The sequence below is a fragment of the Trachurus trachurus genome (assembly GCF_905171665.1).
Source record: "Trachurus trachurus genome assembly, chromosome: 13".
Lineage (NCBI taxonomy): Eukaryota > Metazoa > Chordata > Actinopteri > Carangiformes > Carangidae > Trachurus > Trachurus trachurus.
In genome coordinates this window covers 9,194,087-9,214,016 of record NC_139892.1, presented here as the reverse complement: position 1 = coordinate 9,214,016, position 19,930 = coordinate 9,194,087, and the positions used below count along the sequence as shown (strand labels likewise).

At 42.0% G+C, this 19,930-nt stretch overlaps 1 protein-coding gene across 1 annotated transcript in view; it reads right to left on the bottom strand.

The window, feature by feature from the left end:
* Positions 1–19,930, bottom strand: part of blmh (bleomycin hydrolase) — a 43,701-nt gene continuing 23,771 nt past the window's right edge. Inside the window, exons 7-12 of the mRNA XM_083985851.1 lie at positions 13,427–13,582; positions 12,496–12,654; positions 12,313–12,380; positions 8,375–8,492; positions 7,982–8,048; positions 1–300 (exon numbers count right to left, since the gene is read on the bottom strand). Coding sequence (XP_083841977.1) covers positions 152–300; positions 7,982–8,048; positions 8,375–8,492; positions 12,313–12,380; positions 12,496–12,654; positions 13,427–13,582 — 717 coding nt within the window. The 3' untranslated portion in view covers positions 1–151. The remainder of the gene's footprint in view (positions 301–7,981; positions 8,049–8,374; positions 8,493–12,312; positions 12,381–12,495; positions 12,655–13,426; positions 13,583–19,930) is intronic.

Sequence of the window (19,930 nt, the reverse complement as noted above, 5' to 3'; positions counted from 1 at the left end):
AAAAAGAAAACAAAATCTTTATTATTTTGTCTAGAAGAAGAGGCTGTTTTGGAAGGAGGTGTTGGGGAAATGTTGAAGAGGTAAAAGCAGCCGAGGAATAGGGCGGAGTCAAACAGACCAGAGGTTGGGGCTAAAACCTGGATTCCTGCAATTACGCCAGGGCTCCCATCGGATCCCAGGCAGGAAGTACAACAGGCTCCTGATTCATTACATCCAGGACTTCCTGGGCCAGGAACTTCTTGTCTACCACGACCTCGTATACATACTCGGAGAACCAGTCGTCTGTCATGATCAGGTAACCTAAAAGAGACAAGACAAGAGGAGAGAGACAAGCAATCGTTTGTTAAAGTTGGACTAGGTTTGTTTTCATCTGAAGTGACAACAGTCGGACAGAACGAACTGGATCACAATCTGGTGTTGAAAGTGTTTTACGTGACCTTTTAATATGCTTCATGCTCGGTAATGGGATCCTAATTCGACTGACTGAGCTAATTATTGGTATTTTCTTTTAAAGATACTTTTTTTTTTTTTTGACATTTTTGCCTTTAATTGACAGGACAGTGGAGAAAGACAGGAAAGTAGGGAGAGAGACTGGGGGACCGACACTAAATACATGGGACATGCTCTTACAGGGATAGTTCAACATTTTGGCAAATTGTCCCATTGCCATAATCCCTATAGTCAGAGCAGTAGGTTTGTTACCCGAGTCGTTTTAGAGGTAAATTCGTGCAAAACTGCTGATGCGCATTCCCATCAGGGGCAGTTTTTCATCAAGCAGTCTCTGCATTTACCTCTAAAACAACTCTGTCTGGTAACGTTCTGTTATTATCTCATAGCGTGGTGAATGTGCAGGTCACAACAAAGAGCGTTTTGGAGTTGTTGGATTGTGTATTTGATGAGTTTGATGAGGGAAACCAAGAAATCCCATGAGCCTCCGTAGCGTAGCTCTGAGCAGCTTGTGGCTCTGCTCTGCCGTTCTAAAAATAGCTTGCACCAACAATTAAAGGTAACAAACCTACTGCTACGACTATAGGGATTATGGCAATAGGACAATTTGCCAAAATGTTGAACTATCCCTTTAACTACTTCACCACCTCCATATTGGCGTAAATTAAATAATAAAATCATAGACACAGCAATTGAGCAGATGGCTGTAGAGAAACAAATACAGTATATAACAAGGGAATAAGAATTGTTGTTTCTGAAAAAAAGAATTGAATTAGCACTTGCCAATGCTTTGTAATTCATTCCATACAACGATTATGTTATCCCGGCCAAAAAATCATCTACAGTGAATTTATACAAAGACCCGTGTGTTTATTTATTTAAATTAAGATGGGAGTGAGTGTTGTTTGCATCCTTCTCCTCTGTCTTCCAAGATTTTCACCCTTCCTCCTTTTCAGGGGTCTGCAGTCGGAGCAGAGGGTTGTCATGTTGTGCAGCCAAACTCAGAGTTCATTGTGAAGGTTTCGCAAATGTAATGTTTCCCCTTTAAAATGACAGCTACACTTTAGAAATTAGTTTTTTTTATTTAATTAAAATTTCCAGTTATTGCTTTGAGCTCACAATCCCCGGTGAGATGCACTCTTATACAGTATGCTTTTCAATTTTGTTTCGTATCAGATAGTAATCAATAGTATCAAACCAACATGGTCACTCCATAAAAATTAATGCAGCCAAGTACCCAGTACAATTTGGCGATCACTGCAAAATGAAGGTAATCCTGTCGAAGCATTCCTAATTTTAGAAAGTTTAAAAGTGAGAATGCTCCACCCTTGAAGTTGGTCTTTGATAATATAAAATAAAAATAGCAGCATTTGAGGAAAGAGGGCAGAGTCAAAGATTAAAGCCGTAAACTCATTTCTTTGTTCTTTCTTTCTTGATTTAAAGGTGTTCAGAAATGGACGTTTGTCCTGTTTGTGGCGCCTTCTTCCACGAGTTGCCGCACGAGTTTACCCGAGTAAGGAAAACGAATTTGATTGGTCGATATCGAGCGGGCGCCATATTCAATGTTTGGGGCAAGACGAGTGTGTGTCTCAGACGTTTGATTGACGGATGATGGATCCACTATCAGTGGCTGAAGAATCGTGAGCAGTGTGACGCATAATCCATGTGCCTGCATTATCCAATGCGAAAGAAAACTACCCCACTTTCATCCAGGATTTACTCGAAAATAGAATTTTGTTTGAGCTACTTCGTCTGACAGATGAGTTATTACACTAATTTTATGACCCATAGTGGGCTCAAATTCAATTTTCTTTTCTGTACAGCTTTAAGAAAATGGTTTATTAAACCGATTATCGTCGCTTCCCTCCTCTATTTCTGATTGGGGAGGAGTAGGAAGTGCTGCTGAGAACAATTCAACAGAAACACAGATATAGTAATATCTATGCACATGAGTTGCAGTTGCTCAACAGTTCTCTTTATCACTGAAGTCTATTGTTTCAACAGGCAGAAGGTTGGGTGGGTGGGAGGGGGTGCAGTATGTATTCAACACCCCTGCCATCACCTCTGCACGTCCACCCTGATAAAAACTGAACAATGTGCGTCTCTCCCTCCCTGAGTGTGTGTGTGTAGCGAGTGTGCGGAGTGTGTAGTAGCCAAGCCATGCAAGGTCAACGTGGCCAAATCTGGGCTGGTTATGAAAGCGTACCTTGAACCTCGGCTGGTGGATGGAAGACATGTTGAGGATAACGTAATCTCTTTTTTGGAAGAGGATGAAGCCCCATGCTGAAATGATTAATTAAAATCAAAGATGTCTGTGTGTGTGTGTGTGTGTGTGGGACTTCAACGTAATTAACAAAGACTAAACGTTACGTGAAACCAGAGCGGCGGGCGAAAGCCTTGGAACATATTTTGAAAACCTGGATGAGACGGTTTGTTATGCCTCAGTTTGTACACGAAGATTGTGGTGAATTCAAGCCCATTTTTACTCCTTTTTTCCCCCCCGATGCCACCTCTCGCTCCGTCTCTTCTCTTCTCTTCCTCCTCCTCCTCCTCCTCCTCCTCCTCCTCCTCCTCCTCCTCCTCATGTGTTCGGAGTTGAGCAAAAAAAAAAAAAGAGAGAGCATCCCTCCCTCCCACCGTCAAGCAGACTTATCGAGGACGTCAGGGGAACCGCAAGAACGTGCCACAGCTCCAAACAATGTATCCGAGATGACGTGTCAGTGTGTGTTGTTGTGTATGCGTGTTCTTCCAAGTACGCAAATCTTAGGTGGCACGTTGCCTGGTTCTCACTGTGGCGTCCGTGTGTGTGTGTGTGTATTGATGTGGAGCTTCCTGGAACCCGCGCGTTGGGTGGCATGGCGGCGGCGGTGGTGGTGGTGTGTGAGATCGAGCAGCGAATGTTGGGTGTCATTATTTGTTTTTAGGGATAGGCCGACTGTCCTGTCTCAGAAGAACAGATGGATTCAGTGTAAGCTGAAAGAAGAAAAGAGGAGCAGCCATGTTGCTTTTTTCCAGCTTCAGCATCAATCCTCAAGAGCATTTGTAAGTTGGAGTGGGAACGCTGGAATACTGTGGAAGAACAAATACGTTTTATGGATGGAAAAAGTTGGTGTATTAATGAGAAACACATTGGAGCTATTTTTAATGAAACCATGTTGTTGTGCTCCCTTCTTCTAGTTCATGGTTTTATTGGCCTAATGAAGTCCAAACAGAGAATTGGCACCACCAAATATAGAATTTCAATGCACCCTCCGAATATTTGCATGACAACGGTGAATGGAAGACGTCTGTTTTTAATTCCTACTGAATGAGAGCAGTTTTAAATCTTTGTGAAAAAAGAAATCACAGAAAAAAACTACTACTACTACCGATATAAAAAATGTGCAAATGTATTTCATTTCATGTGTGGTAAATACAGCTCTAAGTAGAATGAGTTGTGTTTGTGTTGGTATTTAAAAAAGAAAAGAAAAGAAAAGAAAAGAATGACTGTCATACATGTAGAGATGCTTTTAAGAAAGATGTATTTGCATTATTATTATTATTCAAGGTCTTATTGAGACTAGTTTAGTCATTTTCAGCCAATAAAAGCTCGAAATGACAATATTTTTATTTCAATTTTGGGAGAAATGTTGTCAGTAGTTGATAGAATAAAACAAACATTTTTTATTTTAATATTACTCAAACACCTATAAATAGTAAAACCAGAGAAACTGATCATTTTGGGAGTGGTCTCTTCATTTTTTCCAGAGCTGTAGATGGCAAACAGATAAAAAAAAACAGAAGCGCTGAAATTGAACCTTCAGACGAGGTGAAGGGACAGATATGTAACCGATGTTTGGGTAGAAAATAATGGCAACAGATTAGAAGCATACTTAAAAGCTAATGAAGCTTCTCTTCCAGAGACTCTGTTACGTCCACTTCCTTGGAAATCCTTCCATCCACATTAACATCATCGACCTGTGTTTGTTCAACAACAGAGCCACAATGGCCCGGAAATAATAGTTTAATAGTTCAAATTCATTCAGGGCTCATCATGACAAATGTTAAAAAAGGAGTCAACCTCCTGTCAAATTGAAAATAAAATAAAAACCTCAGACTGTTCCTGCCAGGCATTTGTCAAAAACAGTGTAAAAGTATGGGATGTGGAGTGAGCAGGAGTCATAACAGCAGCTGTGTGAGGGCTGAGAGACGGAGGAAACAGAAAGTTAAACCTCTCATGAGAGACTCCTTCTGGGTCAGGAGGAATATTAAAAGGCCTGAAGGGAGACGTTAAGCCAGACCTTATAAACACACTCCGCTCTCTCCCTCTGCTCCTTTTAGTGGCTATTACCGCTATTCTTCCAACTTCTCCTTTGTGATCTTTCCAAAATAATCTTTCCGTATACTTGCCTTTTGTTTTTCCTTCTCTCTCTAACTGATCTCTACCTGTGTGCTACACTTTTATTTTTCTTCCGTCTCTCCTTACTCCTGTACGCTCTCTCTCCACTTTCCCCCCTCGGGCTTTTTGTCAAACAACCAAAGATTCCCAAGAGAAAATCCACTTCTCAAACTTTTGTTCTCAATAACTTTATTAATTTGGCCCGCGGACAGGCTGCTAGTGGTGTTTATGGAATAAGATATGCGTGAAATACATTTGATTTGATTTGACTTGAGGGGGTTTTCACATGTTTTCCCAACAGTGACTACTATGGTTTTGTGGGTTCAAGCAAATATTGTGAGAATGTGTGCGTCTCCGTCTCGTTGTGCGTGCGTGCGCATGCCGTCCGTCCTGTGTATGTGTGCGTTGCCAGACGATGCATGACTGACCTGAAATAGTCTCCTATAATTTGCAGTGGAATGTGGAGAGGAGAGGGAGAGAGACTCGGAGGAAGATGAGAGACAGAGATGAAAGAGACGGAGACAGTAACAGGAAAGCTACCTGCTGTGTTGTGTGGGGCTAAATAATAAATGACAAACCATCCCTTCTTACTTAAGAACAAACACCTTCATTCCCCCCCCCCCCCCCTGATTGCATCAAATGACTTACTGGGAGTTTGCCAAAGACTGACTTAGTTTGTTAAATTCATTTTGGATGTGTGGTTGAAACAAACAAACAAAAAAGAACTCGGTAATCCGACCACAAAAAGAAATAAACCACCAGGCTCAAGAGTTCCCAGTCATCATGAGGCCAGTTTTTATGTTTATGTTGTCCATATAAAGTCTTATTCTGCAGAAACCTAAAGACCAGCGCACCCCAGCATTGAAAACAGTCACATTTCATTGGGAATTAATCAGATAATTCCCAGCAAACTATCACCGTCACTATCATTGGGTTTGCATGCAAGGGGCAAAATAAGTCCATCATCCAAAACCTTTCTCCTCCAATTTGAGGAACCTTTGTTTTGGCTGCGTTGAACCAGAGTTATGCAGAATTATGAAGTCAATGGTGCGAATCAGTCTGCGAGGACTGCGTTTCCTGAGCGACCGAGCTAATAACCGCACTAAAGAGCACGCTAACTGTGAGTGAGCTTGTTTGCTTTGCAGTAACTCTGAATGAAAACAATACACAGTGATGATGACCAACCAAGTCTCTCAGGGGGAGAGTAAAAAGAGCACAAGGCAGAGAAACTCAGTGAGGTAATGTGACTGACTAGTGCTCTCATGTTAAGCCTCGTTTCCACTGTCGGTACGGTACGGTACGGCACAGTACGGATCGGTAGGGGTACGGTTCTGGTCGGATATGGTCAGCTTTGCGTTTCCATTGTATAAAGGGGACCTTCAGGGGTGGGCGGAGTGCGTGTCGAAGCGTCACTACGTTGACTTACGTAGCGACACTGGCTCGCGGTCCAGTTGAACCCATTCTCTGCCATTTTTACATACAGACAGCGCCGAGTCAGCGCTGCTTTACACAAACTAATCAATGAGACCATATATCAATCTGCTCGCTTTCTCCACCGGGATAGCTCCTCTAGGAGCCGAGCTCCCAGTGGCTACTCCCAGGTAGCTCTGCACTTCTCCCAAAACGTTGGAGCAAACTTCCAAACAGACGTCAGCTGGGTAAACTGACCACAGATTCGGACTCTAAACTGTGACTTTCTCGCATTAAAAAAACATAAAAAATTAATGAAGTGCCGTTTTAACAGCGCTACAGCGGACTTTTTCTGTGTTGTTGTGCTTCAGATATCCGTCACGCTGCGCGATGACGCCATATGCTCGATCAGTCACCAGCTCGCAGTGCTTCGGCTCCTCCCCAAGGGAACCGGTCTTGTGTGCTAGGTACCCCAACCAGAAGGGTTACAAAAATGGTAACGGGTACCATGGGACCAGTACGATTCCATGGTAGTGGAAACGCTGAAATAAGCGTAGGCTACCGCTTATTTCTCTCTCCACTACCGACCCGTACCGTACCACATAGTGGAAACGGGGCTTTAGTGGCTGGAGGTTAGGGTGTCACCAGCTACGGTGGGTTCACTAACTTATTCTGTGACTATGTTTATGCAACTAAACCCTGAGGCTTTGTGCTACAAAAAAAAGGAAAGAAAAGAAAAACAGAAAAAAAGAAAAAACACACAGGGGGCTTTGTGTCTGTGTGTCTGTCTGTGAGACTTTATGAAACAGGACACAGCCAATTACAAGTTCATAAAGCAGCATCACAGGGTAACCCCTCAGTCTAATCTTCTTCATAATTCAATAGACACAAACAGGAAGATGACGGTTTGTCCCGAGACACCGTGGTGTGAGAAAGATGTGATAGAGAGATACAGAGCACAGAGAGGAGCTTTTGTTGTCAAAGTAAGAATATGATTCTAGGACGCGACCCAAGTGAAGCAAACTAGATTAGATGTTTTTCATCCAACGACCAGTGCCTTCTTAAAGCCCCAGTATGTAACTTATTTGGCTTTTTATTAGCAAAAATCAAATATTGCTTTCATAAATACGTATTTCACTTTAGTTGAATCACACCTGCATACAAATGAAAGCTTTCTCGTACCTTAGAATGAGTTGTTACAAGTCGTTACAAATACATAAGTGGGCGACGCACAGAACCGAGGCGGCCATGTTGCATCGGCATTTTTTACTTTCAGTGGCAGCGTGACCGTAGGTAACCACGGAAAAATGCACTGATGTTGCATTCAGGTGCAGTCAGGCAGACGGCTGTCGGCAAACCAACCGGATGTCATTTTACTCCACGAGAGAAAGACGGTAAAACGTGGGTCAGGTAGAAACAATACGACATCACCATGACAACATATTGTCACGCCTGTATTGTTTTGCCTCGTGCTGGCGGACCACTTGTTTACATAGACGCTTGTTTATCCTGTTACATGCAGCGTCTGTTGTCTGTCTGACGTCTGCCCGATTTCACGTGAATGCAACATCAAGAATACGTTCTGATATGCAACCGCACTGCTAGATGGGGGGAATTCCTACACATTATACCTTCCTACCATTTCATGTGGCTGCAGGTTAAAAAACATTTTGCTGGTTTTCCATTAAAGGTCAAGTCTCTTCTATTTTTTCTAGCCCGTTTATTTGTGATGTGTTGTTGCATTACCTTTGTTCCCACGATCGTCGCCCCAAGAGTTTTCCACCCTCCACTTCTCATAGCCTTCTTTCCCATCCTGAGAGAGAGAGAGATGGAGAGAGAGAGAGAGAGAGAGGAATAAAGGCAAATAATGAGGAGATAAGAACGAGAAGCAGAGACAAGAGGACAGAAAGTGTCCTGACAGCTGGGGTTACTTATGAGGGGGAAATTGACAGCGCTATGAAAAACTGTAGCCGATTAAAGCAGCATAAACACGCAGCAGGGCTTTGATGCAATGAGTCCTGGGAAACTCTGCACGTGTGTAATCCTGTCGCTCTGCTTGTATACATACTGTATGTTTGCAGGAGTTTACTGAACAGTCACACACCTGTACTGTAAGCGCGTGTGTTTATGCCAGCGTACCTTGTCTGTGACAGCAGTGAGGATCATGGCGTGGGTCATGAGAGAGTCTCCGTATATCAGTCGCTCTGCCTTCGAAAGGTTCTTCACCGAAACTCCAAACACAAGCTCGTGGTTGAACCTACACACAGACGACGAGACAAAAAAACACATTTCAGGTAGGGATGTCACGATTATATATTTTCTTGGTACGTTTATTGTCAGAGAAATAATCACGATTATTATGCATTAATTAATTTCACAACACTATGAATGTGTAAAAAGATCAAATATAGTCAAAATATAATTACATTACTCATTGTTTACACAAAACATTTCCAGTATCTATTAATATATGACCAATTATTAACCCTCCAGGGGAAGTGTTTGCAATATTCAGGTCATAAATTGTTATCTATACCAAATGTTTATGTTTATCTTAATCTTTTTTGTTTTGTTTTGTTTTGCTTTTTTAATTAAAAATGACACGCTAACATCTAAATTCCTACCAATTCAATTAGTTAGTTAACTCTCCTGTTGTTCTCCTGGGTCAAGGAAGGATGAAGGGAAGAAGGGAAGAAGGGAAGGAAGGAAGGAAGGAAGGAAGGAAGGAAGGAAGGAAGGAAGGAAGGAAGGAAGGAAGGAAGGAAGGAAGGAAGGAAAGACAAAGTGAAGAAGAAGGGAAAAACAAAGGAAGGAAAGATAGAAGGAGGGAGGGAACAGATTGGGCCAATTGGGTCAAAAAGGAAGGAAGGGAAAAAGGATTGTGGAAAGAAGGAAGGGAAAGAAAGATAGAGGGAGGGAACAGATTCGTTCAAGAAAGGAAGAAGAAGGAAGGAAGAAGGGAAGGAAGGGAGGGAGGGAGGGTAAAGATTGTGGAAAGAAGGAAGGAAAGAAAGATGGAGGGAAGGAACAGATTCGTTCAAGGAAGGAAAAAGGAAGGAAAGAAAGATGGAGGGAGGGAACAGATCAGGTCAATTGGATCAAAAGAGGAAGGAAGAAGTAAGGACGAAGGGAAGGAAGGAAGGAAGGGAAAAAGGATTGTGGAAAGGAAGGAAGGATGGAGGAAGGGAACAGATTGGGTCAGTTTGACCCAGAAAGACGATATGGTTTCAACATCATTTTGTCTTTTAAAGTAACGGTATTTATGAACCTTTACGATTAATTAATTGTGGCGTTAAATACGATTAATTGTGAAAACGAGTAATCGTGACATCTCTTATTTCAGGATAAGAAGTTCAAGCTCTGTCTTTGATGTCACCTCCGTACTGATCATAAGAAGAGAAAATGTTTTGATAACTTCCCAGCAATGCTACAATGTGGCATGTGTGGTTTCTTTTTCTATGTGCAGGGGAAAAGAGTGGCAATGATGACCATAAAAAGTCGGAGAGCACAGGCTTTGTAAGCCCAGAAATCTGAATGGGCTAAAAAAGACAGCTTACCATTTCATTCCTGTCTCTAGCATGAGGCTCCATTAAGCCCCAGACTCATTCCAAATATAATCTACTGGCACAAGAAAAGATCTGTCTGAAAGATGAGCTTCAGCAGAGATGGTACCAGACATTCGGCACCATGCTGGTTTAGGTTCAGTGGGCAAATTTAAGCCTGGCGCCAGCGACTCAGACACATGTGCTGCTGCACCTGAAGGGCAGAGATAAGTAACTTTTCCCCCGTGGAGTCGATCGACACCTCACGAAGGCAGATGAACCGTGGTTTGGGGTGTGCGAACTTTGCCATAAACGTGACACAAACAAGAATGTGACAAAGTGTGACAAGAGCTAAGATAGGAGACAGTGCTCGCTTTTTCTACAGTAACATAGATACTGTAAATGTTATAGAGGTTACTTCCCTTTATAGTCCAGTAATTAAAACAGGGGTCAACGTTGAACAAATTGCAACAGAAGCAAACTCAACTCATTTTGAATCCTCAACATGTCCTGAGTGAGGGAAAAAAAGCCCAGAAGAATCCCATTAGGGGAAAGTTTCGAAAAGACCAAAATATAGCCCATTCATACGCCGATTAATTATTTTTCTCACGTAAATAGGGTAAAATTTTTAACCTTTAGATATCTCCATGAAAATTACTGAGTTGATTACTTACATTAAGACAAACAAAAAATGTATGACAAGTTTTTTGAAATTCTTTGTTCACATGAGAACATTTGCATAGATTTGCATAAATTCCACCGTTTTGACGGCACATGTATATATAAAAAGGTGCTGTGGTGGTACCAGCATGAAAATTGGAATGAGTTGACTCCATCGGTCCGCCGACAAGAAACCACTTTAAATTTCAAGATGACTGCTATTTTTCAAGACAGCCACATCCTTAGTAGAGCAGGTATGACATGCTCCACCTCCTATCTTAAGGAGAAGGACACTTATCTTTTGATGGTTGTTTTGATTGAACAGTTATTTAAAAAAAAAAAAACTTAGCATTTTCGCCTTTAATGATAGATAGAGAGATATTTGAAAGGGGGATGGCGAGATGGAAGGACTTGCAGCAAAGGACGTGGACTGGATTTGAATCCGTCGCTGCGGGAAGCACTCGTTTTACATGGTATCCTAAGCGCCCTAGCTCATTAAAGCGACAGTTGGTAAGTTGACAAAAGTGAAAGTAAACACAGGTCCCTTTATGAACCTCCGGAGTCAACTCATTCCAATTTTCATGTTGGTACCACCACAGCACCTTCACATGTGCCGTCAAAACGGTGGAATCTATGCAAATGTATGGAAATCTGCTCATGTTAACAGAGAATTTCAAAAAACTTGTTTTGTTTGTCTTAAAGCAGAAGTAAGAGATCCGGTCGTTCTTGTCAGCCAATGGAGTTAGCAGCCCCCGCCCTCGTCATGGATCTATTGGTCCTCGTCCCTACGTCACCACATTCAGGCGCATCCCTTGGCTGCACACACAGCCCTGCATGCCGTTCTCTCTCCTCATTGGATAAAGGTTGTAGGATACAAGGAAGTATACAAGAAGTTTTCTCCTCGGCTTACAGCAGAGCAGAGTGACTGACAGACCCGTGTTTCGGACCAAACACTCTATATAAGTGTTATTTATTCTTTCATTCAGCTTAGTTGAGGCCTGGGCCATGGATATGTCCCTTTAATGGGCTGATGACCACACCCACTCTGGGTTGTGGCAACCAGGTGGACACTTGTCATTGGACAAACACTTGTATAAAAGAACCATTGTTCCTGTCCCACTCCATTTGACTCCCTGATGAAGGCTAGACGCCGAAACGCGTCGGAGTTTTTAATTGTCATGTTGACCATGCCATAATTTAATAAAGGCATTTTATAGGTAAGAGAGTGCCTTGGAATTTTTCTTTTCTTTTGTTTTCTTTTGTTTTCTCACTCTATATAAGTGCTTCCCGTCGGAAGATATAACTATTTAAGACTCATATTAACACAAATATTCTGCTTACTTCTGCTTTAATGTAATTAATCAACTCAGTAATTTTCATGGAGATATCTAAAGGTTAAAAATTTTACCCTATTCACGTGAGAAAAATAATTAATAGGCGTATGAATGGGCTATATTTGGGTCTTTTTCAAAACGTTCCCCTAATGCGATTCTTCGGGGCTTCTTTTTCCCTCACTCAGGACATGTTGAGGATACAAAATCAGTTGAGTTTGCTTCTGTTGCAATTTGTTCAACCTTTTTTCATAAAATGACCGGACTATTACTCAGACTGAAGAACATGTAGCAGGCACTGAAGATGGACTGACACCAAGATGGAGGCACGTAAAACAAATAAGAAAAACAAGACGAGGAATGTACGGGTGCTGTAACAAGTCTGCCCTGTATGGAGACGGTGTATTTGTCACAGGAAGCCAACAGGAAGCAGGTATGCACGGTAAATTAAAGGTGGAACTGCATCAGCACACGGGAGTTCAGCCGAGTCAGATCGTGTGAATTTCATGACTACACAAACCAGATAATAAGTAATTATACTCACACATTCATGTCGTTAATGCCCAGCTTGCCGTGGAAATGTTTCCCGACATCGCAGCCGAACCACACCGCCTGGGAAAACAAGAAAGACAGTCGAATTTGCACAGACAGTTAAGCCAAGGTCACATTTTTATCTTTGGTCTGCATACTCGTGTCCACAAGTATGAAAGTATTTGTCCCAACTGACCTCTCCCTCCTTGATGGAGTCGGCCGCAGCCTTTTTAAGCAGCTGAATGGGCTGGTTGTTGTACAGAGTGCTGCGGCCCCCGACCATGTTGCCGAGGAACTCCACGCTGTACAGCTTCCCGTACGGGTTCTGGGGTCGAGGGTCGTTCACAAGGCAGACCTGACGACGGGGGAAAAGTCGCAGCGCAAACATTTAGCAAAAAGGGTTCGGTAATGTAATTGCTATAGAACGAATCGCCTTGTTGTTTACAACTACTTCCGGGTAGAAAACCAGCATGAGAACAATAGTGACGGACGAGAGTTTCGCTATATATATCTAATTTTTCATGTTACTATATCGCCATTTAAACTAATCTGGTGTTTGTAAAGTTTATAAAACCAATGATTGGACAAACATTACTATTTCTGTGTGCATGTTTTTGTAATTAGTCATGGTTATCAGAGATTAGCTGGGCTAACCGTTAGCTACCTGTTTAACTTTAATAACTCAGTGACTCAATAAACGGTTCATGAAAAAATATTTTCTCCAGCGGATATCTGAGTTCCAACATGACTGAGCTAACTGGAGTAGTTTCATGTCGTGTCCGACGGGAGGGTTTTAACAGTTGATGTCCTGGTGTTAGCTTAGCTACCGCCGTTAGCTTAGCTACTGCCGTCAGCTGCAGCCACTGATGCTTTCTAGACACGGTGTTTCCCCCAAACTGAATAAATACCACACATAGCAACACAAAACACACACAGAGAAATAGTAATGTTTCTTCAATCATTTCAGATTTGTCTAAACGGTGATAGGGCATGAAAAATATGATATATATAGCTAAACTCTCGTTCATTACTACTGTTCTCATTCAAATTACGTGCTGGTTTTCTACCCGGAAGTAGGCGATTCGGTCTATTCTGTCGTGTCGTGTCGCGGTCGTGGCTCCACTTACTTTGTCCTGAATGTTGTATAGGGGTTTGACGTGCTGCCTGTAAAACTCCTGGGGGGTGAGGGGTCCCATGCGGTTGAAGTTCTTGTCCTTGTCCCTGTACTCCCAGCTGATGGTCTCCGGCGGGCTGCCTAGACAAACGCTGGCCACCCGGAACACCTGCACAAAACAACCACACACAGTTTGAACAAAAACCATCACAGACATCACAAATCTGGACTTTATGGTTAGAAAAAGTTTCATCAGTCAGTTAAGTTCTTGTATCAAAAGCTCATGACAAATTTCAAGGTGAAACCACAACAACCACTAATTCTCCATTAGAAAAATGGAAACCAACACAAGCTCATCTCACTCTACTTACTGATTAGGTGATCACCTGAACCAAATCATAAAAGCCACTGCTGCGATTAAAAATTGGGTCGTTGATTTCTGAACTCTTTCTAAGTAACAAATTGAGAGTTGTGTTGAATGAATGTATGACGAATGAATGTGTTTTCTTTGTATTTTACCAGATTTGAAAACATATTTTTGCATTTTTTTTGTCATTTTGACCAGTTCAATCATTTTCTGCCAATAAATAAATGCTCAAACGCTTCAAATTTGAGAAATTGTTGTCAGTAGTTAATAGAATAAAACAAAAATGTTAATTTTACTCAAACACAAACCTATAGTAAAAAGAACAAGAGAAACTGGTCATTTTTTCCAGAGCTGTATATTGTTTAGGAATGTTCGATACCACTTTTTTTCAGACCGAATACGAGTACTCACCAATACCGAGTACCAATCCAATTGTACTTTTTATATAATAAAAATTTCAATTGACACAATGACAGATCATTTTGAACAGCAGCGGCAGGACCAGCCTGGTATTTGTATAAAGGAACGAAAGAAACTCGATTTTTTCTTTGCCTTGAAAATCGGCGGCTGCTATCGGCAGCCTTTATGAGTACCCGATACTTTGAAGTAAGGCCGTATCGGCCCGATATCGATACTCGCCCATCCCTAATATTGTTATTGTTAAATTGTTGTTAATACAAAAAGACAGACACTTATGTTATTGCCTGCTTTAATACGTCTTCCCTTCTACCGGGGAAAAGGACGCGATTCAAACTAAGTGTAACATTTGCTCTTGCTCGTCTTTAGGTAAAGATTGCAAATCCAATTTACCACCGATATTCTTCCCTTCAGACACCTCTTCGATGCTTGGGCCTCTCTCAAATCTCCCTACGTTTACCTCTCTACATCGCTCCTCTCCCGGCTTGACATCTCCCTTCATTTTCCCCCGTTTGCACCCCACACCCTTTCCCCCCCTCTTCCCCCCATGTGTGTCTTCCTGCGGCGCTCAAGTTCAGACTGAGTTCCTGTGGACTAAATCGGGTTGTTTGGACTGGGCCATCTGTCAATCTGGCCCTTCTAACCTCCGATATACAGTAGTTATCTCAGGAATTTCCCCCCTTTTTTTTGCTTGTCACCTCTCCCATCCTCTGTTCTCATGTCCCAGGACTCGGCAGATGCTTTTCCTACTATATATTTATATATATATATAATTAATTAAAACAGGAGACACACAAGAAGCCAGCACGATTACACAGTGAAGCATTGGTTTGACAAAAAGCAGACGTAACAGTGTGTGTATTGCCCGAACTGTGGACAGGATTAATGCCGATACATTACATTACAACTAACAACTTAAACCTACTATTTTATTGACTGCTTCTTCTGATATCCAGACAAATTAAAATGTCTGTGTGGCTGAATGTAGAGCCGACGGGGGGGGGGGTTTGGGATTATTTTTGGCACTGCCTGGAGAAATATAGCAGCCATGGCAGCAGTTTCCCATGCTTAGTCAACACATATTAAATACCCCGACATAAAGATGACATTCTTGCTTTTGGGGTCGGTTAATACTGAGCCAACTGAGGCCACTATTCTCACCCCAAACATCTCAACAGGCACATGCTCGCACAGAAACAAACACACACACATAAAAAAATTCATAAATACAGGCCCCGGCTTCTACAAACAAACAATCTCCTTCTTCATCACACAAATACATAAAAGTCACAAAAGTACAGACACACACAAAAATACACACATGTGCCGAGTCAACAAAGGCATCTGTTCAACCTCTCACCCACCCGAGAGCCATCTTCCTCCTAATTTAACCACTTTGTTTAGACTGCCCTGTGTGCAAGATGACATGCCAAGGTGTCCACCCCTCTTGTCTGGTCTGTGTTTGCCCAGATGCCCCGAGCACCTTCACAAGACATCTCTACTGCCCCCACCACCCCGCTACAACCTTTTCCCTTCATTCCTCTCTTTTTTTGTTTCTTTCATCCAAGAACAACTCTGTTCTCCCTCCAATTTTAAACATTTCCACTTGCTTTACAGTTCTTCTTTCAGACGCCCTGTAGTCGCACTAGGGATGTCACGATAATAGATTCTTTTGGTACGATTATTGTCAAAGAAATTATCATGATTATTATGCATTAATTGATTTCACAACACTATTAATGTGTAAAATCAAATATAGTTAAAATATACATTACTAATTATAAAATATTTTATCTATTAAAATATGACCAATTATTAATCCCCCAGGGGAAGTGTTTGAAATCCAATTCAAGTCATTAATTGTCATCGATACCAAATGTTTAAGTTCATTTAATCTTTTTTTTTAAATTACAAATGACACTCTAGCATTTACCAATTCAATGCTACGTTAGGTAAATGGACCAGTATCTGTGCATTTACCTTTTACTTTGGCGAACATCTGTCGACACAGTTCATACATAATCTTTTTTTGGAAAGTGACGGTATTTAGGAATCTTTGCGATCAATTAAATGTGGCGTTTAATACCGCGATTAATTGTGAAAACGAGTAATTGTGACATCCCTAAGTCGCACTGTAAGTAAGTATCTTCCTAAATGTGCCCACTCACCCCCCCCCACCCCCACCCTAGGCATGGCAAATTAAGTAGGTGTGAGGGGTTAAGCCTTGGCTGACAGAGAGAACTCTGTCAGAGGATAAACAACCAACGCGACAACAGAGCAGGATCAATATTGAAACACCTGCCACCTCAACGACAGATACATGAGTGACAGACGAGGAGGGGAAAAGGTGAGAGAGGTACAGAGAGGTGGAAAGGAAGGGTAGGGTGACAAAAAAACTGTATAATAATGAACTAGACACTCAATAACGCTTTTTACAAAGCACTCAGAGCATCAAAACATGTAATTGATGAATCTTGATCGTACTTAAAGGGATAGTTCAACATTTTGGCAAATTGGCCCATTGCCATAATCGCTGTAGTCATAGCAGTAGGTTCGTTACCTTAATTGTCGGTGCAAGCTGTTTTTAGAACGGCAGAGCAGAGCGGCGAGCTGCTCAGAGCTACGCTACGGAGGCTCATGGGATTTCTTGGTTTCCCTCATCAAACTCATCAAATACACAATCCAACAACTCCAAAACGCTCTGGTGGACAAGTTGTGACCTGCACATTCACCACGCTATGAGATAATAACAGAACGTTACGAGACAGAGTTGTTTTAGAGGGAAATTCATGCAAAACCACTGATGCGCATTCCAATCGAGGGCAGTTTTTCGGCAAGCAGTCTCTGCATTTACCTGGAAAACAACTGTTGGATTGTGTATTTGATGAGTTTGATGGGGGAAACCAAGAAATCCCATTAGCCTCCGTAGCATTGCTCTGAGCAGCTCGCGGCTCTGCTCCGCCGTTCTAAAAACAGCTTGCACTGACAATTAAAGGTAACGAACCTACTCCTAAAACTATAGGGCAATGGGCCAATTTGCGTAAATGTTGAACTATCCCTTTAATTATGGTAACATCTTAAGTTTGAAGGCTATCTCATTCATATATTAATATTCTAAAATGTCAAGAGCCAGCTTGGGACCAGTTCTGATGGAGTCTGTCAACGTGTGCAGATGAAGGTCCACCCAGGAGGCCATGACACAGAGTTTGCGTGTCTTGCTGTAAACAAAGCCAACTGCCTGAATGATATTGGGGCTGACGGCGGCTAATGTTGGACAGCATCTGTGCTCCAGTGTGTTGACGACCTGGCAACCCTCTGCATGTTTATTAGTTTTTCTCAACCCAAACAAACATCACCTGGAGTTAGGAGTGAGACTAACACATACAGTAAGCAGACCAAGCCGATGGCAATACACTTGAATATATATGTACATATGTAATCGGGTAATGTGATGGAAGGACGATACACCCTGAGTTAAGCTTCCCTTCGTTCCTGGGCTGACTGTGTGGTCCACAGACAGCACTGACACTGTACAAACACTGCATACTGTACTTTCATTGCATGCAGTTGAAATCTTAGCCATTTGAAGCTCTGCTTAAGAAGTCTTTGTCTTATTTTCCTCTCTTTGAGACCCTCATTTGGGAAATACCTCAGTTTGTCTCGTGTATATGTTTGTCTATTTTCTTTAGGGTTTGTTATTTACTTTGCATTCTTTTTTCATAGGTATATATTCACAAAGTACAAAAACGCAAAGAGAATGAAATGACTGATTATGCATGTGAAGGCAAGAAACTTTGCAATAAAGTATTTTTTTTAAAAAGGAAGTCTTTGCCCAAAAAAAAAAAAAAATCTATGAATTTAGACCTACCTCTATCTTTGGATAAAACTCAACAAACACCTCTGTGGCCTTACTTCTCAAAAGTGAAGACACACAAAGTGATACAACATTTAATTCAGCTTGTTGCATTCAAGGCATTTTAAAATAATTGGTATCTGAAGAGCAGCTTGCTTTTCTAGTCCAGTTAGGCGTTGAGAAGTGGTCGACCTACGGGTTCAATGAAACAACATGTGCACCTGTTACCAACTCAATTCTGCCTGATTACTGTAAGCGGAACCATGCACTTTGCTCATTTACCATATACAGTAAATGTGACCAATAAAATGGAGCTTTAAATGTTTAATGAAACTAATTTTTGCTGTAAAATATGTGTTGCTAGGTTACTAAATAATGTAGGTCAACACATTCAAGACTCAATCAGGAACTGGCTCTCAGCCAGGTGATGCCGAATTGAGAGAAGTGGCTCATTACCGCTCGGAAGTGAATTTATAACTGTTGTCTAGAAGCCAGGCTTGTGAACATAAGCAAATGACACCATGCAAACAGTTTGGATAAAAATGAGCAAGGTTTTGATTAAACTTCCATGTTTTGTAAACATGCAACACATGTGGTTATTGTTAAATTCCAACAATGGTGCAAAGAAATTCAGTGAGTGGACAACTGGCAGGACAATTCTTTCAACCCCTAACAATGACACATATGGAGGAACCCACCCACATCGAACAACAAATCAACCGAGCCAATAGCCGGCAGCGTCAAAGCTCCGAGTTGCAGCAGGAAAGTCCTTCTGCCTGTTGATGGCTGTCTCATAAATTTGTCTCTAGAATCACACTCTGTGTGTTCAGAGCCAAGACCAGAGCCGCACATGCTGCTTCTGATTCCATGACGCAATGGAGCATGGACGGGCTGCAGTTGTTGCGTGAGGGATACCATCTGTGTGCGTTTCATGTGTGTGAAGCCAGCGCTACATGTACATGTATAGTTACCGATGATGTGCCTTTATTTTGGAGGTTGTGTGTGTGTGTTGTCAACTTGTCCGTGTAAGTGATAGTAGAGCAGCGGCGACACACACCAGATACAGCATGAAAGAGAGAGACTGGCTTTGAAAGTTAAACTAATGCTCTCCGTCTCGGTACAGCAGCGTATGGATACTGTCACCCAACAGTGTCTATAAAGGGAAACCCACACTGCACTGGATTACTTTACTCATTCATACTGCAGGTGCAGGTTAAAGGGATGTGTCTTGCCTCATTCCCGAGTCCATGACAAGCAGATAGACACCATCCTTTTGACTGTGCGTGCAGTAACAAGGGAGATACAGGCAGAGCTGGCGCACCGCTAATTAGGTAGTGTTAGCCTGCCTCCTACCCGAGCCGAAATCAGCAGTCAGAAGCTGATTTCATTTTAGCTCTAAACTCTGTAAATATATCACTTTGACATTTCAAACATTTTTAGGCAAGAAAGTAGCCGTTTAGATCAGCAGTGTGTCGATAATTTGTCTAAATACCAGCTCTTTACAATTTTATTCGGACGAATTCGGCGCTACTCAAGCTAGCTGTTGTGACCAATGCACTTACGGTTACTTTCACAAAATAAAACACCCGTTGCCCTTTACATACAGAAAACCATGACTATAGAATTTGTGCTTTTACTTTGAAATAGGAAGCTAACCTACCCTCGATGTAGCTAGCTTGAACCAAAATAAACCGTCTTTGCTTGAACCCTCCGTTTTGACCGATCTCGTCCCGTTACCGGCATTTGACCGCTCAAGATGCCTTACCGGAGAGTTTTGTCAGCTCTGAGACGAAGATCGGCCCGCTGGTTTCCGTTTAGAGTTGCTGAAGAGTTTCTGTGATGACTTTAGGTGGAGGCAGGCTAACACTACCTATGCACTT